We start from the raw sequence: 23,034 nt of genomic DNA, 5'->3' as shown, positions 1-23,034 counted from the left end.
TGGGAATATGGCTTAGTGGTGGAGTGCTTGCCTATCATGCATAGAAGCCCTGGGTTCAATTCCTAAGTACCATATAAACTGAAAAGGCTGGGAGTGGCGCTGTGACTCAGATGGTACAGTGCTAGCCTTGAGCAAAACAAACTTAGGGACAGTGCCCAAGCCCTGAGTTCAAGCCCCAGGACTGGTGAGAGAAAAAGGCGGGGGGGAGGGGGGGAGAGAGGGAGAGAGAGGGAAGAAAATACACTGAGGCATGAACTCCTGGAATCCTCAGGAACTGGGAGAATAGGAAGGATGTGAAAATAGGCAGGTGTGAAAATACACTAATCTCCAGACAGAGCAGAAGACCCAGAGCACTCAGCAGTGATCTACCTACCCTGAGCCTTTTAGAGGACATCTTGTTTCATAAAATGACAGCTAAAGCCTTGGAATGTGACTTAGTGGTAGAGTGCTTGCCTAGCATGCATGAAGCCTTGGGTTCTATTTGTCAGTACCAAATAAACAGAAAAAAATAAAAGTCTTAGAACATGATCTCTTACAGAGTTAGTTGTACTCCAAACTATTTGTAAGCAGGCTATAAATGCACGGCTCTTCCCTTCTGAAGGGCAGCCCAGCCCCAAATGGCTGTGCATCTTGGCATGGGTGCAAAGGGCTCTAAAACAGACCACAAGAGCTGGACAGCCATCCTGAGGAAGAATGCTTTCAAAGTCCTTATTTGAGAACAGCATGTGCTCTGGCCAGAAATAGGAGATTCATTCCATCATTCTGTTCCACTACAATCTCTCTCTAACCAGATCAGAAGAAACCCTATTACCACACAGCCATATAAATATCTAATTAAATGGTTAAAAACTAAATAACCCAGATCAACATTAAGTAGAATGTGCTTATTATAACAGGAGTCCAGCCTGACTTCAGCAAAGGCTAAGGGGTAAAAATTCCTTGTAGAAGGGCGCTGGTGGCTCACACCTGTAATCCTAGCTACTCAGGAGGCTGAGATCTGAGGATCATGATTCAAAGTCAGAATGGTCAGGAAATGTTCATGAGACTCTAAATTCCAATTAACCATGCGAAAACCAAAAGTGGAGCTGTGGCTCAAAGTGGTAGAGCACTAGACTTGAGCAAAAAAGCTCAGGGCCAGTGCTGACACCCTGAGTACAAGCCCTAAGACCCACACACCAAAAAAGTTTAATTGTGTGTGTGTGTCCTGGGACTTGAACTCTGAGCACTGTCCCTGAACTTCTTTTGCTCAAGGCTAGCAGTTTACTACTTTGAACCACAGATCCACTTCAGTTTTCTGGTGGTTAATCAGAGATAAGAGTCTCATGGACTTTCCTACCAAGGCAATCCTCAGCCTCCTCAGAAGATAGGATTACAGGCATAAGCACCAGCACCCAGCTGTCCCTAAGCTTTTATACTCAAGGCTAGCAGTCTACCACTTGAACCACAGCTCCACTTTTGACTTTTTGGAGATTAACTAGAAATAAGAGTTTCACAGACTTTCCTGCCTGGCCTGGCTTCAAACTGTGATCCTCAGAACTCAGTCTCCAAATAGTAGGATTACAGGCCAGCTACCAGCACCCAGCTTAATTTTTTATTTTTAAGGGACAAAGGCAAGTAGACCATAATATCCTTTTATATGAGCCAAAAGTAAGGATGGGAAAGGATTGGCTCCAAAGTACTGGTTGATCTCATTAACTCTGCCTAAGAAACTTTATAGATGTGACTTCACTCCTGGATTGCACAGCTATATTTAGTTTATACCTAATATGGATGAAGTCCTGAACTAACGGCCATTTCCTCTCTCCACAAAAAGAAACTCCCTCGCTTTTATTTTTTCATATCAACAATACAGGGCAGCCTCCTCTCCAAGGGGGGAAGCTTGAAAAGGGAGAAAGAATTTATTTTTTTTAAGTGAACAAATTAGGGGGCTGGGAATATGGCCAAGTGGTAAAGTGCTTGCCTCGCATACATGAAGTCCTGGGTTCGATTCCTCAGCACCATATATATAGAAAAAGCCAGAAGTGGTGCTGTGGCTCAAGTAGTAGAGTGCTAACCATGAGCAAAAAGAAGCCAGAGACAGTGCTCAGGCCCTGAGTTCAAGCCCCAGAACTGGCAAAAAAAAAAAAAAAAGCAATAAAGTGATCAAATTAGGATGTGATTTTTATTACACTTGGACCACATGACATTTCTAAATCACAAGATAATTATAAAATCAGGTTCCTTTACTGAGTTTATAAATAAACCCTTCTAAAGTACTTTATAAAATATTAATTAACAAGATCCCTAAAATGCAAATGCAAAATGTGAGGTCATGGAGAAACTACACTGCCTTTTGAATTTAACCTAGAGGAGCTTTCCAGGCACATGTTAAGGCGGTGGACTTGATCCCCAAAACTGGCAACAAATAAATAAGTAAATATTCTGCCTCCAGAATAATGAAGGCCTTAGGCCAAATCCCGGTAGTGTTACTTACTCAGACTTCCTAACTGCATTCCCAAAGGCAGAATAACAGAAACAAACCAGGCTTACTATGTGTCACGCTCTAAGTGCTTTTCTTATATTAATGCTTTTCATCTTTACCAAAGCCCTAAGAGTAAATACTATTTCCTCCGTGAACATAAACTAAGGCACTCAGTGAAGGGTAAAACCAGGATAAAAACACAGGACTGCATAGTTCAAGTTCACCCCTTTGCCCACTGCACTCTAACAGCAAACACTCAAGATCCATGTTGGATATATATGACTAGGTTGCAACATACTTCCAGTTAGCAGTCATCCTGCGGCTCTGACTTGGGGATCTCAGATCTTGAACATCACAAAGAAAATCCTAGCACTTGGATTGCAAGTTCAAAACCAGTCTGGGCTACATAGCAAGACATCATCTCAAAATTAAAATAAATACAATCACAAAGAACAGGCAGGAGGGAAAAACTTTCCAAGTAACAGAAGCAGCACTGTAATCTACCACAGGGACCATGTGAGTCACTGAGCCAATAATGGCCACCACAACTCTAAGTCCCAGTGGCTGCCAAGTCACACGCTCAGAGCCAAAACAGTCACCCTCTCCGTCCAATCTATTTTACTTTACAAGGAGAAAAGTAAATCTGATCATTTCAATGTAAAGAAAGAGCCATTTTGAGGCATTAAAGAGGAACAGCAACTATGAAATGAGTCCAGTGACTATCATCCTTACAGCCTAGTTCTCTGGCGTCTTATATGAACATTTCTGTGCACTTAACAGCTATTTTGCTTTTCCCCAATCCCAAGTTTCTTTTTTTTTTCTTTCTTTTTCTTTTCCCCACTAGCCTCCTCTGGAATTAAGCTTATGCAAGAAAAGAAAACATTAAGAGGGCTGGGAATATGGCCTAGTGGCAAGAGTGCTTGCCTCCTAAACATGAGGCTCTTGGTTCGATTCCCCAGCACCACATATATGGAAAACGGCCAGAAGGGGCGCTGGGGCTCAGGTGGCAGAGTGCTAGCCTTGAGCGGGAAGAAGCCAGGGACAGTGCTCAGGCCCTGAGTCCAAGGCCCAGGACTAGCCAAAAAAAAAAAAAAAATTAAGAGGCTAGGGTCCATCCCTTCAGCAAGCACTGGACAACAAGATGAGTTAATGCACAACACAGCTACACAGAAAGGACACTGCAGGTGTCCAATCATATAGGGAGCTCACTTCTGTATATTTCTCCTGCCATGCATCTGAAAAATGCAACGTAAAAATGTCAGTGGGAGCAAGCATCAACCCTAAACACACCAGATCTCCTGAGAAGCAAAAAGGCTTCCCTACCAATGATTTCCCTGAAATACTGCCCCACTAGAGCTTGAGAGTGCTGTTTCCCCTCAGTTCCTAGTACCTACTAGGCACTGAAGGAAAGGCTATTTTAATGGATAATTCCTTAAACTGGTACTTGTGTCCTCTCTGTATTTACATAGGTATCCGTGAAATGAGGCCCAAATATGAAGTAAATACAGAGGGGTTTGAGGCCTATACTAAATTGGTGACATAGCTAAATTCAGTGAAATGCTGTCTCTGCCAACAATTTCAGCTAACCTGTGCTTTATTTTCTGTCAATGATCCATCAAATACCATTAAATAGATGTTCCCTTTTCAAGGATAGCATATTTTAAGGAATATGCCTTGCCAACTACAATCATTAGCAGCAGAATCAGGGTCTATCAACTATACTTAAGTGTATTTACTTATTTGATTTCACTTTTTTTTTTTTTTTGCCAGTCCTGGGCCTTGGACTCAGGGCCTGAGCACTGTCCCTGGCTTCTTTTTGCTCAAGGCTAGCACTCTGCCACTTGAGCCACAGCGCCACTCCTGGCCGTTTTCTGTATATGTGGTGCTGGGGAATTGAACCCAGGGCTTCTAGGCCATATTCCCAGCCCCCAGCACCACATATACAGAAAACGGCCAGGAGTGGCGCTTTGGCTCAAGTGGCAGAGTGCTAGCCTTGAGCAAAAAGAAGCCAGGGACAGTGCTCAGGCCCTGAGTCCAAGGCCCAGGACTGGCAAATTAAAAAAAAAGATTTACTGAGTGCCTGGTATGCAGCAGGCAATCTACCAAATACCATCATGGATGGAAAGATTTTTTAAAAATCTATCCTTGTGGATAGATCTTGGAATATATTTTGCATATATAGATATGCAAAACTGACTTCAAATGGTCAATAGAAGAGTCACAGACGACGTATAAAACACAAATCCCAAAGAATACAAGAAAAAACATCTGAACTGGAGAGCATAGGGTTGCCACAAATAGAAATGAAACAGGAAAAAAAGCTAATTCACAAAGACCAGGAAACAAAGATCCTGAAGCAGGAGGTAAACATCTTTGGTTATCTGGAGCTAGTCTCTGAACGCTACAAACCTAAATGCCAGACTATGGAGGTGAAGTTGGTTCTTTTTGTTTGTTTTTTAGTTGTGGGGCTTGAATACTGGGTGCTGTCCCTAAGTTCTTCAGCTCAAGGACAGTGCTCTTCTACTTGAGCCACTTCGTGTTTTCAGACAGTTAATTGAAGGCAAGTGACTCATGGACTCTCTTGTTGGGGCTGGCTTTGAACCCTGATCCTCAGATCTAAGCCTCCTATGTACCTAGGATTACAGGTGTGCACTACCAGTGCCCCATTAGTGAAGTTCATTCTTTAGTGGAAAGCAACAAAATGGTTTTTGCACTTGAGAGAAGGGAAAAAAGCTATCTTAGTTGGTCCTTTGAGAAATGTAGTATTTGATGCTTTGGGATAGACAAAGATGAGAACAAAAATCTCCTCTCAGTTATACTGGCATCAAGAAAAGAGTTGGATGAAGATTCATATGACAAAATCTTATAAACCTTGTCCTTCTTAAATGTTATCCATTTCATCTTTCTCTAATATACCAGCATCTAACCAGCTCTCATAGTTCAGACATTTTGTTAGAAAGCTTTCCCTCTGACAAATGTGGAAATGTAACAACGAAATCCCTTCCCTGTACTAACATATCTAATAAAAATAAAATGAAATAAAAGCTTTTCTTGGGGCTGGGAACATGGCCTAGTGGCAAGAGTGCTTGCCTTGTATACATGAAGCCCTGGGTTCGATTCCCCAGCACCACATATATAGAAAATGGCCAGAAGTAGCGCTGTGGCTCAAGTGGCAGAGTGCTAGCCTTGAGGAAAAAGAAGCCAGGGACAGTGCTCAGGTCCTGAGTCCAAGGCCCAGGATTGGCCCCCAAAAAGAAGTTTTTCCTGACATGAATCTCCTCACTGGAGCATCCTCCTGTCTACACATAACCCAGTGTCTCAGACACTCCTCTTCCCATCTGTCCTCCTGCCTCTCCTGTGGTTTCCCCACTACCATCTCTCCTCCAACATCCTACAAAGGTTACACCAATGGCTTCAAGCTATTCAGACCAACAGACATGCTACTTGACACATAGCCCACTCTTCCCTCTCTTAAAAGCTTCTCCCAGCTTCTTCCATACCTAGAGTTTTCCTTTCTTCCGTACCCCAGCTCCTCTTTCTCAACTCCCCTAGGTTCTCTGAGACGTGACATACCCCAGATATTAACAGTTCCCAAGAACTTGGGCAAGGCATATTCTTGCTCTTCACTCCATCTACCCAATATAGTGATATATTCTAAATACACCATAAATAGCACATGTCTTCAAATAACAAATATTTCTACCTTACCTGAGCTTATTTCTGGACAGATCTATCTAATAGATTGTCTACTTTGTCATCCCAGCCATCTCAACCTCAAGTCAAGGACTCAACATTTCCAGCTCTTCATCCATCTCCATAAAAGGCATCTCTTCACCAGTGACTCTAACTAGAAACCTGAGTCATTTCCCACATACTTCTGACACATATCTCCATATCTCCGTCAGCATCTTCCAATGTCTACCTCCAATCCATTCTCTTCTCTCCATCACCTCCCTACCACTTCACATCCAAATCATCATCATCTCATACCTTGAGTCACTGAGACTGTTTTGGTTTTGGTCAGTCGTGGGGCTTGAAGTCTGGGCCTGAGCACTGTCCCTGAGCTCTTCAGCTCAAGGCTAGTGCTCTACCTCACTGAGACTCTTAATTTCCCTGCCTCAGCCTTGGCCTGCTTGCTATTCTCTATGGGATAGCCAAAATGTCCAGTTCCTCAAAAACAGCCAAGGCTGGGCTGGGAATATGGCCTAGTGGCAAGAGTGCTTGCCTCCTACACATAAGTCTCTCGGTTCGATTCCCCAGCACCACATATATGGAAAACGGCCAAAAGGGGCACTGTGGCTCAGGTGGCAGAGTGCTAGCCTTGAGCGGGAAGAAGCCAGGGACAGTGCTCAGGCCCTGAGTCCAAGGCCCAGGACTGGCCACAAAAAAAAAAAAAAAAAAAAAAAAAAACAGCCAAGGCCTGGCACCAATGGCTGAGGGACAGACAAGTCCAACTACACAGCAAAAAGCAGGAAGTAATAGGGGTGCCACCATTAAGCAAAAAGGCCAAGAAACAGAGCAAGGCCTTTAGTTCAGGTCCCAATAATAGCACAACTTTTTTCCTTAACAATAATAAACCCCTATCCTTCGTTTGCTGAAATGTAACTTAAGTATTTGACTCATCTCAAAGTCAGTTATCTCATTAAGACTGCCATATATAAATCATTTCTTAAACTAATCCAACTGGGATTTTCAAAAAGCAAACTAAACAAAGTCACTGACTGTACAAACAGAAAGTCAGCGTAAGCACCTGACCAGTGTCATCAACCAGGGCTCATTGACTTACCATCTGTGAGGCTCTGTTGCAAGCTCCCAGGAGACAAGGGCCCTTTTTTTATTCCTTACCTTGCCAGCACGTAGAACATGCAAAGTATTCAATCAATATGTGTTTCTATTAAGACCCCTAGACTGTGTGCAACTGGTCCTAGGCAATCTTATACCTCCAACCATGAAATGGGCACACCTTACTTCGAAATGCATATCTAATATAAATATGGATCAGAGAAATCAATTCTGAAAAACCACTTGAAATTTTAGAACCCATCTCTCCAAAAGAAAATAAGAGCCTACCTTCAACTACTTGAAGCAATGATTCTTGGAGCAGTTCTAGGTGTTAGCAGATTTCACAACATACAACCTTGTTCCCAGTAGGGTGTTAGTGGCTCAACCTATATAATCCTAGCTACTCAGGAAGTTGAGAACAGAAGGATTAAGTGGAAGGTTTGAAATCAGCTAGAGCTTTGAGACCTTATCTCAAATGTTACTGGCAGGGTCAGGAATGTGGCTTCCTGGAAGAGTGCTTGCCTAGCGTGCATTAGGCCGTGGGTTCAATTCCACGGCACCATATAAACAAAAAGTAAGCCAAGCACTGGTGGCTAATGCCTGTAATCCTAGCTACTCAGGAGGCTGCGATCTGAGGATCATGGTTCAAAGCCAGCCCATGCAGGAAAGGCCATGAAATTCTTTTTTTTTTTTTTTGGCCAGTCCTGGGCCTTGGACTCCGGGCCTGAGCACTGTCCCTGGCTTCTTCCCGCTCAAGGCTAGCACTCCGCCACTTGAGCCACAGCGCCGCTTCTGGCCGTTTTTCTGTATATGTGGTGCTGGGGAATCGAACCTAGGGCCTCGTGTATCCGAGGCAGGCACTCTTGCCACTAGGCTATATCCCAGCCCGGCCATGAAATTCTTATCTCTCATTAACCACCCCAAAACCAGAAGTGGCACTGTGGCCCAAGTGGTAGAGCTCTAGCCCATGCCCAGAGTTCAAGCCCCATGACCAGCAATAAAAAGATAGATGGATAGATGAATGGATGTTACTGGCACTGGGAGCTGGTGAGTCAAACCTGTAATCCTAGACACTCAAGAAGCTGAGATCTAAGGATCATGGTTCAAAGCCAGCCTGGGCAGAAAAGTCCCTGTGAGACTCTTATCTCCAATTAACCACTCAAAAACCAGAAGTAGAGCTGTCACTCAAAGTGGTAGAGTGATAGTCTTGAGCAGAAGAGCTCAAGGACAGTGCCAAAGCCCTGAGTTCAAGCCCCACAACTGCCAAAAAAAAACTTACTAGCAAAAAAAAACAGAAACGGTGGGCTGGGAATGTGACTTAGTGGTAGAGTGCTGGCCCCTAGAATGAAGCTCGGGTCTGATTCCTCAGTACCACATATACAGAAAAAGCCAGAAGTGGCGCTGTGGCTCAAGAGGTAACTTAATGGAGAATCCACAGCCCTAACCTTTCTTTCTTTTCCTGGTCAGTTGTGGGGCTTGAACTCTGGGCCTGGTGCTATCCCTGAGTTCTTCAGATCAAGGCTAGTGCTCTACCACTTGAGCCACAGCACCACTTCCAGTTTTCCAGTGGTTAACTGGAGATAAGTCTCATGGACTTTCTTGCTCCAGTTGGCTTTGAACCACAATCCTCAGATCCAACCCTCCTGAGTACGCTAGGATTACAGGCATGAGCCACAAGTGGCCAGCTGCCCTAACCATTTCTAAACAAAAATTTTATATTTATGTGCTAACTATTGTATAACCTAGAATAGCATGTAATATAAAACTACAAGCTCCTCACAAGCTTACAACTTTGCAAAAGTTTCTATTGAATCTTCAGCATGTTTTGTTCAAGGTCAAAATTCAATCTCAAGGCTAACCACCTTCTTTCCTTTTACCAATGAGTCCCCATAGTCTGGCCTCATCTCATACTCCCACTCCTCCAGCTCTAACCTAAGTAGCACAATAACCTAATTGGACTCCTCTTTAGTTTTTAATGACCATTTACTCTAGTAATTTACCTCCACATAAATAACCTGTAGTTAGTAGAGGAAAACATTCCAAGAATGAACAAATCTTCTGAAGTTAATTGCCTTAACGTCCATCTAACTGCATAGTTTTGTATTCTCCAGTGTTTGTTCAGATTCTCTTTTATTCTTCTCCCACACATACAAATAAATGGCTATGATGCACCATGGTAAAATTCAATACTTGCTTTTAACAGATGACTGACATTTTTACAACTCACTCATGAGAACTAAATCCTTTTCATAGGAATGTATTATGTACATGTGAAGCTGAAAGTAATAATTGTATTGCAAAAAAAGGAAGAGAAACGTATACTCCAAGCTTATAATTAGCTATACACTGTATTTCAGTTTCAAAGAAAAGAAAAGAAATACATGTGGGGCTGGAAATATGGCCTACTGGCAAGAGTGCTTGCCTCGTATACATGAAGCCCTGGGTTCGATTCCCCAGTACCACATATATAGAAAATGGCCAGAAGTGGCACTGTGGCTCAAGTGGTAGAGTGCTAGCCTTGATCAAAAAAAGGCAAGGACAGTGCTCAGTCGAAGTCCAAGCCCCAGGACTGGCAAAAAAATAAATAAAATACACACACACACACACACACAAACACACACACACACACACACACGCTGACTCTGAGGTCAACACCTGGCCCTAGTTCTCACGTTGCTCCTTTACCTACCTTTCAGTGGTCACACTAAGTACTGGCCACTGAGAGATAAAAGCCAAGTCTCAGAAAGAAAAAAAATTAACATTCAATGACCAAATATTTTATATGCATGTACAAAAGCAGAATGAAACATTAAAAACTGTCTTAAAATAGAGGATAAGAAATTGTTATATATACTGGGGGCTGGGAATATAGCCTAGTGGCAAGAGTGCTTGACTCATATACATGAAGCCCTGGGTTCGATTCCCCAGCACCACATATATAGAAAATGGTCAGAAGTGGCGCTGTGGCTCAAGTAGCAGAGTGCTAGCCTTGAGCAAGAGAAGCCAGGGACAGTGCTCAGGCCCTGAGTCCAAGACCCAGGACTGGCAAAAAAAAATTGTTATACTGGGGTTGGGGGATTTAGCTCAGTGGAAGAGCACTTGCCTTGGCTGGGAATGTGGCCCAGTGGTCGAGTGCTTGCCTCGGATACATGAGGCCCTGGGTTTGATTCCCTAGCACCACATATATAGAAAATGGCCAGAAGTGGCACTGTGGCTCAAGTGGCAGAGTGCTAGCCTTGAGCAAAATGAAGCCTAGGGACAGTGCTCAGGCCCTGAGTCCAAGGCTCAGGACTGGCAAAAAAAAAAAAAAAAAAAAGAGAGCACTTGCCTGGCAAGTGCAAGGCCCCTGAGTTCAGACCTCAGCTCTGCCAAAAAGAAAGAAAGAAACTGTTAAAAGGCATACTTAGGGACATTTCTCCATTGCCAGGCTGCCCACCCACCTTCTTTAATGATGTCCTAATAAATAAACATTTGATTCTTCTGCTTCCGTATCTCCTGAACCCTTTCCCACCCTGTTGGCTCCCTCTGAGTAGCCTGCTTCTCCAGTCACTAGCCTATGTTCCCCTGCCTAGCTGCCTGCAGGCCTCACCTTGTAACAATGTCCTAATACATCTTCAGTTTTCCTAAAGAAACAGGCACGGGAAAAGAAGTAGGGAGAGAAGATCTGGGAGTTAATATAATCAAAGTACATTATTATATCACAATGAAACCCCATACCATTAATATATGCTGGCATTGTCCCTGAGCTCAAGGCTAGCACTTTACCACTTGAGCCACAGCACCACTTCTGGCTTTTGCTATTTATGTGGTACTGAGGAATCCAAGCCAGGGCTTCATGCATGCTAGGCACTCTACCACAAAGCCTCATTCCCAGCCCATATGCTAATTTTTAAAATTACACAAATATAAGTAAGGTGCTCCTAGTATATTTTTGATACAATATTCAAATAGGCACTTATTTATCTTCATTAGCCTGTCACCTTCATAAATTTATAATTAGTCTGATACAGTCCACCAGTCTTATAGTTTAAATAAAGAAAATAGACCAAAACCAAACCAGGCTACTAATTGATATTCCTCATACCTTGGCAGTCCTGGCACCAAAGGACAAAAGCCAAAGCCAAGTCTCAAAAAAGACGACAGAATTCAAAGTTCCAAGGAAATTTACCAACTCAGGCTCTAAATTAAATTTGGATTTCTGTTAAATCATACTTGGATGATTTGTAATCCTGACCTAAATGTTTATTTTCCTCCAGAAACTCCCTTTTCATTTTCTGCAAGCCTCTAAAGTGAACGAACCCATCCCAGTTACACCACCACTTGATCTAATGCTGTATTCATACCTAATCCCACATCCATCCTGTGGAGCACATTTCCCTTTTATAGAATTACCAAGTCTCTATTCAGAAGCTACCAGAACACTGAAGCTCTACTGCTCCAGGAAACAGGAAGCAGGGAAGCCAATCTACTATCCCTTCCAGGCCTCCAGGCACTTCTGCATGTACCCTTCCAAGCCAGCGCAGAGTGGCAGCCAGGTCCCAGGTCCTCTCCACAACTCCCACGCTCAACCACTCACACTCAAAAGACTCATCTCTTCTGGGGCCTTTTCTCTTGGAATCGAAGTCATCAACTTGTCCAAAAGAAACACTGTGGGCTGGGAATGTGGCTTAGTGGTAGAGTACTTGCCTAGTATGCTCGAAACCCTGGGTTCAGTTCCTCAGCACCACAAAACAGAAAAAGCCAGAAGTGGTGCACCACTTCTGGCTTTTTCTGTTTTGTGGTGCTGTGGCTCAAATGGTAGAGTGCTAGCCTTAAACAAAAAGAAGCCAGGAGGGAGGGGCTGGGGATATGGCCTGAGTCCAAGGCCCAGGACTAGCCAAAAAAAAAAAAGCCAGGAGGGGCTGGGAATATGGCCTAGTGGCAAGAGCGCCTGCCTTATATACATGAAGCCTGGGTTCGATTCCCCAGCACCACATATATAGAAAACGGCCAGTTGTGGCTCTGTGGCTCAAGTGGCAGAGTGCTAGCCTTGAGCAAAAAGAAACAAGGGACAGTGCTCAGGCCCTGAGTCCAAGGCCCAGGACTGGCCAAAAAAAAAAGAAGCCAGGAACAGTGCTCAGTCCCTAAATCCAAGCCCCAGGACTGATAATAAATAAATAACACTGGTCCAAGCACTGGTGGCTTATACCTACAGCTCTAGCCACTCAGGAGGCTAAGATCTGAGAAGTGAGCTTTGAAGCAGCCCTGTCAGACAAATCTGACAGACTCATCTCAAATTAACCAGCAAAAAGCAGGAACTGCAGGTGTGAATCAAATGGTAGAATGCCAGCTAAGAGTAAAAAAGTCAAATAGGACCCTGAGTTCAATCCCTAAAACTCACAAAAGAAAAAAAAACAAAAAAACAATTATGTCTTTGGGAACAGCACAGGCAAAGCAAAAGCAGGTATTTATTGCAGTCAAGTTTTCTTAAAGCTTTACACAAGATTGCACCATGGTATTTAGCTAACTAACGAGCCTCTCAGAATTAGATGAAACTGTGACAGGAAGTAATAAGCAGAACTTCCAGGCCAGGTACTGGTGGCTCATGCCTGTAATCCTAGCTACTCAGGAGGCTGAGATCTGCGGATCAAAGTTAGAAGCCAGCTCAGGCAAGAAAGTCCATAAGACTCTCCAATTAACCACCAGAAAACCCAAAGTGGCTCAAGTGGTAGAGCACTAGCCTGGAGCTGAAGAGCTTAGCACAGCGTCAAGGGCCAGAGTTCAAGCCCAATGACTACCCCCCTCCCAAAAAATGAGTTGTGCCTCCATCATATTCTTACCAGCTGTGACAAGTCAGAAGAGGGAGGGTTGGGAAATGATGGCTCAGGCTTATATCCTAGCTACTTAGGAGGCTGAGATCAGAGGATCAAGGTTCAAAGCCAGCTTGGCAAGTACTCTCTAAGTCTCCAATTAACCACCTAAAAACCAGAAGTGGAACTGTGGGTCGAAGTGGCAGAGCAGTAGCCTTCAGCAAAAAAGCTCAGGGACAGTGCCCAGGCTGAGTTCAGGTCCCAAGATGACAAAAAAAAAAAAAAAAGAAAGAAAGAAAGAAAAGACAAGACAAAACAAAGACAAAGCTGGAAATGAAGCTGTGGCTCAAGTGATAGAGCATCAGCCTTGAGTGAAAAAGCTAAGGGACAAATCCAGGTACCCCTAACCCACACACTCATACATACGTGTGCATGTGTGTGTGCATACACATAAAACAAAAAGCACAAAGGAGAGATGTTTGGCAGAAAAGCTGTAAGAGCCTTGGTCACTAACAGACAACACCACTACAAATCTAGAACACTCTCCTAGGCTTCAAGGTGAGAAAGAAACTTACATGTTGTCTGAAACACTGTTTGGGGGTGGGGTATTACAGCAGCTTCGGTAGTCTAACAAATATACACAATTACCAGTTAATCTCTCAGAAATCATATAAAATGGCTATTATTATTACTTTCTCCCAATATTATTGGGACAGAAACCATCACTGAGAACCTAAGGATCTTGACTGACATATTAGAAGAAGCCAGTCTAGCTCAAAGGTCCATGCACACTACACATCTCTTCCAAATGTAAAAGGAAAAAGTACTGTTATGTTACCCTCGGCCAAATCAATGATTTACAATCATCACCCAATCCCAGTAGCTTGGTGGCTACCCAGCTCATAGTGGTATATCAAATTTAAATCCTATCTCATAAAACTAAACTCTACAAACGGATTACTTCCTAAATGGATGGAGGTGAGAAATAGCCTCACATCATACCAAAGCTCCCAGTGGGCACTGAGGCAGCAGTGTCGACAGAAGTGGTCTCAGGGCTGGGGATATAGCCTAGTGGCAAGAGTGCCTGCCTCGGATACACGAGGCCCTAGGTTCGATTCCCCAGCACCACATATACAGAAAACGGCCAGAAGCGGCGCTGTGGCTCAAGTGGCAGAGTGCTAGCCTTGAGCGGGAAGAAGCCAGGGACAGTGCTCAGGCCCTGAGTTCAAGCCCAGGACTGGCCAAAAAAAAAAAAAAAAGAAGTGGTCTCAAACAAGCCAATGAAGAATTTAGTCTCTTCTCAATTTTCCTCATTTTGTGAGTCACGAGTTAATATTTACCTCTACCCAAACTGCAATCTTGGTGCTAAATAACAGAGAAAAGAACTGCAGAGGCTGGGGGATATGGCCTAGTGACAAGAGTGCTTCCCTTGCATACATGAAGCCCGGGGTTCAATTCCCCAGTACCACATATATAGAAAAAGCCAGACAGAAGTGGCACTGTGGCTCAAGTGGCAGAGTGCTAGCCTTGAGCAAAAAGAAGCCAGGGACAGTGCTCAGGCCCTGAGTTCAAGCTCCAAGTCTGGCTACTGGTCCAGAAAGTCTGAACTTCATGCAATAAATACTATGTAGACTCTTGAGGCTGTTTTCATCCTATGTACAACAAATTTAATAAAATTTCATCAGATTCTTTGAAAAGTTTAACTCAATAAATCAGTTCCCGGTTTTCTTCATCTAATCTCTGGAAATACAGTTCTGTAAAATCACTGTCTTAACTTTTGTGATAGATCATGTTTTGTTATAATAAAAAAAAGACATACTTTTATTTTTCAGGGAAGGGATTAACCTTTAATTCTTTTTGTTTACATTTTTGACTACTGCTTTCCAATGCCCATCTTAATGTTACTTTTTAAGTAAGCTTACATGTAACTAATATTTTTTGATATAGTGTACATGTGACTATTTTACTATGTAGTCCTGTTTGAAGATGTTAAATTTACCACTGTGGGATGAGTGATCACTATTTACCAAGGATATTTGAACATTTATTTAAGAAACAATAGGATTATTAATCCTCCTCCTCCCTCCGCGTCAGACATGATTTTGGTGTCTTTTTTGTGTGGCATGCGCTCATAAAAAGGACTTTTAAGAAACTGTGGATGTGAATACATTTCTCAAAATTTTAAATTGTAAAATTGTTTATAATATTTGCATTAACATAAAAAAAGAAATGCACAGAGAATTCCTACACATACTCTGTGCTTCAGTGTAAATAAGTTTTGCTGGCACTGGGGCTAATACTCCCATGCCGTAGGCATGTGGTAAATTGTGTGTTCTTGTTCCTCCTTTTTTTTTTATAGTTCTCTGCTACAAACTCAATGCTTCTTGACAGAATAATTAAGGCAATTTAGCACACCACTCTGGAAACCACAGTCCCATTACTTTCTAAATCACTGTATTTACAAGGGTATTTCTCCCCATTTGCATTTCCACACATAGGTTTTGAGAACTTGTCCTTTTTATTCACTTTCAAACTGGCCTTTGTCAGTGAAAGTTTGTCTATAACCAGCACCTTGCTTCTTATTTGACAAATATAAAAAAGGCTTGAAGAAGGGAAAACAAACAGGTCAAAATAACCTAGCAAATAAGCACAAGACCATGACTTCAACTCTAGGCCTGTGTTCAAGCCCTGTAATAAAAACTTCTGCTAGGCACTGGTGGTTCAGGCCTATAATCCTAACTACTCAGGACACTGAGATCTAAGGATCTCACTAGGTTTGAAGCCAGCCCCACAGTAAAGTCCATGAGACTCTTATCTGTAATTAAGCATCAAAAAAGCTAGAAGTGGAGCTGTGGCTCCAGTGTTAGTGCTAGCTAGCCTAGAGTACAAAAGTTCAGGACAAGGCTGGGAATGTGGCCTAGTGGTAGAGTGCCTGCCTAGCATACATGAAGCCCTGGGTTCGATTACTCAGCACCACATATACAGAAAAAGCCGGAAGTAGCACTGTGGTTCAAGTGGTAGAGTACTTAGCCTTGAGCAAAAGAAAGCCAGGGACATCGCTCAGGCCCAAGGCTGGCAAAAAAAAAAAAAAGCTTGGGATAGTGCCAAGGCCCTGAGTTCAAGCCCCAGGTGGTTCAAAACATAATACGGAAAATTGAGAAAGAAGGGGTATGCAAGTGACTCAACTTCAGGAAAGTGACCACACCCAAGTCCTTCTGAAGGAGAGATTAACTCACCAGAAGCTCAGCACCAATCCTGTTTGTTAGTCTGTTAATGGGGATGGAACCTACCTTGTCTATGCTAAGCAAGCACTCCACTGCTGAGCTAAGTATGTACCTCCAGCTTTTTTCCAATTCCTTAATTGATTTATTTTTTTTCTCTTTGTGGTACCAGAGTTTGAATCCAGGGCCCCAGGCTTACTAGACAAGAGATCTACAATTTGAGTAACACACCCCAGCCCTTCATTTTGTTTTTGAGATAAGGATCTATCTCTAAATCTGAAATCATTCCCCCCAACCCAAGTAGCTGGGATTATGGCATTTCCCCACTCCCAATTCCCTCATTTTTCTCCCAGTCCTAATGCCTGAACCCAGTGCTCCTGCATGCTTGCAAATGTTTGCTGAGAAGCCCCGCTGACATTGTCCTTTAATCTAAGGCTTAAAATGCTCACAAAGTTTCACCATTATTCTTTTGAGTTATTAGCGTATACTTTTTTAGAGCAAGGAAATTCCTTCCTATTCTAACCTCTTTAACTTTTTCTTTTTTTTCTGATCTCTGACCCACCCTTTTCCCCCTCGACTTTCCACTCCCCTCTCTTTTTTTCTCTCCTTTCGGGCTCCTTCCCACATTCCCTTCACCTCAGAGTAACTGAGACTTAACTGCCACTCTGGAAGTTCGATGTGCCCTTAGGCTCTTCCCATTCCAGCGAGCAAAACGTTTCTGAACGTGATCATCGAAAGGAAATCCTAAGATAAACACTGATCCACTCACTGGCAGCTCCGTTCTCCTCGCCATTTCTTAAATGCACCCTTCAATTCCTCCGTTCTCTAAACCAAAAACTCAGGAAAGAAAATAGAAAAGTTCTGCACCCTTGTTAACTCTTTCGTGTTGTCCGGCTCTAGGCTTCTAAAGCAAGCGGCTGAGAGTACCTCAAAGAAATCGTTTTAGAGAAAGCAGCTGGATCCAGCTGTTTCTCTCCTCCGCTAAACCGAAAAACTTTTTTTTTAAACGGGAAGGGGTCAAAGATAATATTTGGAAGCAAGTAAGCTAATTCCAGGATATGAAAGCTAAAAGAGTGTGGGAAGGACGTGGGGAGGGGAGAGGATCAATCCCTCTGAGGTCCAGCAAGGGAATGAATTCGTACTCTCATCAAATTTTTCTTCCCAAACAAAAGGGCACACAACCTTTCCCGGGGCGGTAACGCGCAGGGGGAGCAGCCAAAATGTTGCATCAGACGAAATCCTGGGCGCTGGAGAAACCAGAAAACCAGACGGTGGCAAACACACACACACACACACACACACACACACTCACACACACACACACACACCCCTAAGGCAGGAAATCCCAAGTCGGGAACCCCGGTCTTTCTCGGGGGATCCCCTGGCCCCCTTGTACATTTTCTCCTCTTTGAAGATTGCATTCGAGACGAAAACTTTCAGTTTCAGATCCGAGGGGCTCAAAGGTTCTTTGCAAACGCGTGCAAAGTTGGGTTCCCCCGGACCGAGGCTGGGGCGCGGGGCGGGGGGGGGGGGGAACGGAGGCTGGGGCCGCGGCCCCGGGAGGACGCGCGGGCCCCGGAGGGCGGTGGGCGGGCCAAGCTGGGGCGGGTGACAGGACCCACGCCTCCGGGTCAGCCTGGGGACCCGAGCTCGATCCGCTCCTCCCAGACACGGGCCGCCGTTCCCGCACCCGCCGCCGCCCCGCCGCCTTTTCTGGAGCTTTCTGCGGACCCGTCCCCGCCCTGGCTCCCCGGAGGCGGGAAGGCGCGGGGAGCCCGGAGACAATGGGTACCGCTGGGGCGCGGGGAGCCCGCGTGGCGCGCCGGGCGGGGGCGCTTCGGGAAGACGCCGCCCCCCCAGCCCCCGGGCCGGGCGGACGCGCGGGGCGCAGCCGGCGGGACGGCGGCGGGCGCTCACCTTGACGAAGAGCTCGATGAGGGGCTCTTTGTCCTCCTCCTTCAGCCCGTTCAGCGGCATCGACAGCGCCATGGTCGGCTCGGAGCGGCTGCGGCGGCGGCGGCTCCGGCTCCGGGGCTGCTCTGGCTTCGGGCTCCTGCGCTGCGCTCCGCTCGCTGCTGGGCAGTCCGGGCGTCGAGCTGGCCGCGGCCTCCACGCCTCAGCACCGCCCCACGGCCCGCGCGCAACTCTGAGGCGGCCGCGGCGCTTCGAGACGCTTCAAAAACTGTGGGGCGGGGCGGGGGCGGGGCCTCCTCCGGGGGCGGGGCCAAGGCTTGGGGCGCGGCGGGACTCTCCCGAGGAAATGGGCGTGCCTGAGAGCTGAGGGCGTGGCCTAGGACGGGGGAGGCGGAGGGACTGCCCTGGCGCCAGTTGGGGGGGCCGTTCTGGCGCCAGGGAGGTTGCGTAGGGGGCGTGGCCTAGCCTCGGGCCTGTGGCCTCGGTGGGGCGGTGGGAAGGCCGGCTCCAGGCGTGGTGGGCGGGGCTTCAAGCCACGCCTCCCGGGGGCGGGGGGGAAAAATGTCCTGGGAGCCGGAGCCTGACACCGCCTCCCTCCGCCGCGCCCGCGAGTCCTCCGCAGCTGTTGCTGGTTGGGTGCCAGGTGACCTCATGTCTCCGCCCACCCGGAGAGGCCGGGTGGCGCCCTCTCCGGGGCTGCAGCCCCAGGACTCATCCGGCGCCCTTCACTGCAGGGTCCGCCCCCCACCTCCCTCTGTCACGAGGAGGGTGGGGAGGGTTGCCTTTTCAGGAAAACTTTCCCGAAAGTTTTCGTCTCCTTCCAAAATACCTTTTGCTGCTTCTTCCCCTTCGTTTCGACTCTGTGATCGCTTCCATATGGGAAGCCAGCATACTAAGATCCTCCCCACCCTGCCGTCCACACCCGGACCCACGCGTCAAGGCGGCTCCCTGGCCTCCGTCCCCTCATTTTCCTCGATCACCACCACCTGGGTGCGGCCCTCTGCCCTGCTTTATCAAGGGTTCTGAAGCGGTGCCCCCTCCACCAGGTCCTGGGCCTCGAGGGCTGGATTCCTGCCCGCAGGCAGTGCGGACCAAGCACCCCCAAGCTGGTTCTGCCACTGTTGACTGCCTAGGACAGTTGTCCAACGCCCCCCCTCCCCAACCTCAGGAATCCTTCTGTGTCTTGCCTGATCTTTCCCTGATTCTTCATCCACAGACGTTTGCCCTGTTTCCTGGGTCAGGTTGATTTGTGGATTCCAGAAGGGGCAATAGGGGGGTTTGTCTCCACATCCTGGCCAGGCACCTACCAGAACAATTTGAATGGACACGCAAATTTGCAATAAAACCTGCAACATTTCTTTTTCCTCTGCCCCAAAGCCTGTTGCCCACTTTTCCTACAGGAACTCTGTTAGAGGGACCCTGAGCCTTGCTCAGGAGTGAAACTCTCCAAGTTCTATTGGGGCTTGAACTCAGGGAGTGAGCTTTTTCATTTAGGACTGGCTTTCTACCACTTGAGCCACTGCTCCACTTCTGGATTTTAATGGTTAATTGGAGACAAGAGTCTCATGAACAGGCTTGGAACCATGATTTTCAGATTTCTGCCTCCTGAGAAGCTAAGACGACAGACATGACCACCAGCACCTGGCCCCATTTTTTTCTTTTGTTAGTAGTGGGAATTGAACTCAAGCATGACACTACCACTTGAGCCCCAACTCCATTCCCTGTTGACCTTGCTTATTTTTCACAGAGTCTCACTTTTGGTGACAGGCCAGTGTGGACCAGGGGAGGCCTTGATCCTTCTATATTTTGCTTCCCTTGGTATCTAGGGGTGACAGGGGCTCACCAATATACCCTGCTATTACGTTTTCTCCCATAAGTTGAATAGCAGGCATGTCCCACTGTGTCCAGCCATTGATTGAGATGGAATCTCCTGAATGTTTATGACTGGGCTGGCCTCAAAGGAATGTTTCATGTCTTCTCTTAAGTGGCTAGGATTACAGGCTTGAGCCACACACTCAGCTTCCAGCTCCCATCTTGACCCAGCAATGTCCTTACAAACTTGAGACCTGGCTTCCTTTCTTTAGCCGGAAAGCTTGTTGAAAATTCATGAATGCCAGAAGGCCACCCCTGTTAGATGGGGACTTGAAGTCAAAACAAACTGAAGTGACTGGCTGGACTCTGAACTGAACCCTGTGTTCTTTTTTTCAGGGAATCATGAACTGCATTCAAATTCTCTTCCGAGCTTCCCTCTCCAGCCTGAAAAGAAGCCACAGTGGTCAATCAATTCAAAGCAAACCCAAACCTAAAATGATCTGACTGAACTTCAAAGAAGGCCCCAGGCAGCCCAGAGGCAAGGGAGAATTTAGGCCTTCCTGTTCAACCTGGAGTGCCCGAGGGGGTTTACCAAGTGCAGTCTGGATCATCAGTGAGCATGCGCCATGGGATGCCCCAGACAGGCTCACAGCGCCAGGACACAGAGGTGACCAGGCCTGGAGGGAGAGTTGCAATTACTGGGCTCTTTGAGTTGCGCTGACTTCACTGAAACCCCCAGGCAGAGCCTCAGACCCAGGGCCTGTGCTTAAGAAACTTCATCACAGTCACACCTCAAGTTTCCAGCCCCTGTGACTCAACTAGAAGGGGAGAGAGGGTGCTGGGGATATGGCCTAGTGGCAAGAGTGCTTGCCTCGCATTCATGAAGCCCTGGGTTCGATTGCCCAGCACCACATATATAGAAGATGGCCAGAAGTGGTGCTGTGGCTCACGTGGCAGAGTGCTAGGCTTGAGCAAAAAGAAGCCAGGGACAGTGCTCAGGCCAAGGCCCAGGACTGGCCAAAAAAAAGTAGAAGGGGAGAGAGCTGGAGTGGGGAGAAGAGGGTGTTTATGGAAGGAGGTTCTGAGGCATCCAGGCTCCTGGTCCCACCCAGGCAGATTATTCCTCTCCACCCATCTCCTCTGATGTCATCTCCTACAACTCTTCCTTCTTGCTTTCCACACTGTCTTCCTCCCTGTTCCGTGAATATACCTCCTTTGCACTTACTCTCATCCATTAGGCTGAGATTTAGGTTGGGTTTCACTTATGGCTCGATTCCTGGCAGAACAGCACATCAATCAAAACGTGGATTGAATGATGGCACCATGGTATGGATTCATGTACCTCTGTAGGCCGAGTCTGTCTTTCTGGTTTTGTTTTTTTCTTTTCTTTCCTTTTCTCTTTATTTAACTTTTTTTTTTAATGGTCTGGCAGCTTGAACTCAGAGCCTCAAGCTCTTGCTCAGCTTTTTCCACTCACAAGTGGCTCTTTAACTACTTACGCCGCACCTCTATTTCTAGCTTTTTGCTAAAGAATCTCTCAGATTTGTCTGCTCAGGCTGGGTACAAATGTGGAGTCTCAGATCTCAGCCTTTTGAATAGCAAATATTACAGGTATGAGCCACGGGGACAGCTAGTAACAGCATAATCTTCATTATCTCCATTTTACAGAAGTGGTTGCGTGGCTCAAGTAGTAGAGCACTCACCTGGAGCAAAAGAAGCTCAGGGACAGCACCTGAAGTAGAGTGGGGGTTCGCTACAATGAAACGGGGTCCCCCCCAAGGGAGGGGATTCCTGGTTCCCCCAAGAGTCTACCACACAGTCTCCAGCTACAAGATGACAAAAAGACAGATTTATTGGGGAAGTAAAAAGTGAACAAAAAGTGAGCCAACCGGCCTTGGACGCAGCCCAGACTGGGGAGCCGAAACTGCCGACCATGTGTGCAGGATCAGGGCCCAGACTCGGGAGCTGGAACCACGCACACCTGTGCAGTCCAGACTCAGGAGCTGGAACTGCCTCCCCGTGTGGCCTTCCAGCCTGGTTATAAGGCAAACATCACAGACAAACTTGCCACACACAGGTGACCAATGAAGATACAACACTTACAGAGCATGCCAGGCCGCACGCAGGTGGCCAGTAGAGTTACAGTCTGTCTCATAGTATCTATTTGAACCAACCTATCATTCTAGTTAGAATTGACACATGGATTTGGCGGGGCTCACACGATGCAGGTGGATACGCACACTACTCCTAGCAGGTTCCCTTGAAGCTCCCACGCCTCAAGTAGTCAATCTACATAACTTATCATAATAAAGGGGAGCTTCCCTGAATAGGGTGGGGGAGGGCTTAGTGGAGATGGAGTTGGCTTCTGCTCTAATCTGAGCTGGAGTCAACCTGAAGTTCCTCCACAGCTAAGGATGGCACTGGCCAGATCTGACCTCCCTATTACACACCCAGGCCCGGAGTTCAAGCTCCAGGGCGGCCAAAACAATCCTTGAGACTCTTATCTCCAATTAAGCTGCAAAAAGCTAAAACTGAAGGTGGGCTTAAGTAGTAAAGAGCCAGCCTTGGCGAAAAAGCATGAAACCCTAAGTACCGTCATACAGAGAAGAGGGAAGGAAGGAAGGAAGGAAGGAAGGAAGGAAGGAAGGAAGGAAGGAGGGCAAGCAGGCAGAAACTAGCTCACAAGGTTCACTGAGGCTTAACTAAGATCATCTAGCGCATTTAGTAGTAAGTTCCAAGCTCCAACTGTTGTTATGAAGACAATAAAATCATTAAGTCAATTTTTTTAAGTGTTCTGAGGAATTATGCCCTTGGGCTCCTCCCCTAAGGGTAACCCCCTCTAGTCTGCCTGCCTGTGAAGGCCCAGAGTCCTGTATAAGTTATCGCGTCCAGTTATATTTTAGCTTCCACATATGAGAGAAAATGTGCCTCACCTGTGTTCTTTGAGCAACTTACTCAGTCTATGCCTTGGACTCCTACTATAAAATGGTCATTATAATACCTACTTCATAGGGTTCTTATAGAGACTAAATAAATTGCTTACGTCTATAATCCC

The 23,034-nt window shown here is 46.1% G+C and overlaps 1 protein-coding gene across 1 annotated transcript in view; it reads right to left on the bottom strand.

The window, feature by feature from the left end:
• Clic4 (chloride intracellular channel 4) overlaps window positions 1-18,404 on the bottom strand; it is a 59,240-nt gene extending 40,836 nt beyond the window's left edge. The window contains exon 1 of the mRNA XM_048350533.1: window positions 18,171-18,404. Within this exon, the coding sequence (XP_048206490.1) occupies window positions 18,171-18,242 (72 nt within the window). The 5' untranslated portion in view covers window positions 18,243-18,404. The remainder of the gene's footprint in view (window positions 1-18,170) is intronic.
• Window positions 18,405-23,034: the final 4,630 nt, after the last annotated feature.

The sequence above is a fragment of the Perognathus longimembris genome, chromosome 7 (assembly GCF_023159225.1).
Source record: "Perognathus longimembris pacificus isolate PPM17 chromosome 7, ASM2315922v1, whole genome shotgun sequence".
NCBI classification, from domain to species: domain Eukaryota; kingdom Metazoa; phylum Chordata; class Mammalia; order Rodentia; family Heteromyidae; genus Perognathus; species Perognathus longimembris.
Note: the sequence above shows the minus strand (reverse complement) of the source record. Positions and strands in the feature narration are given on the sequence as shown.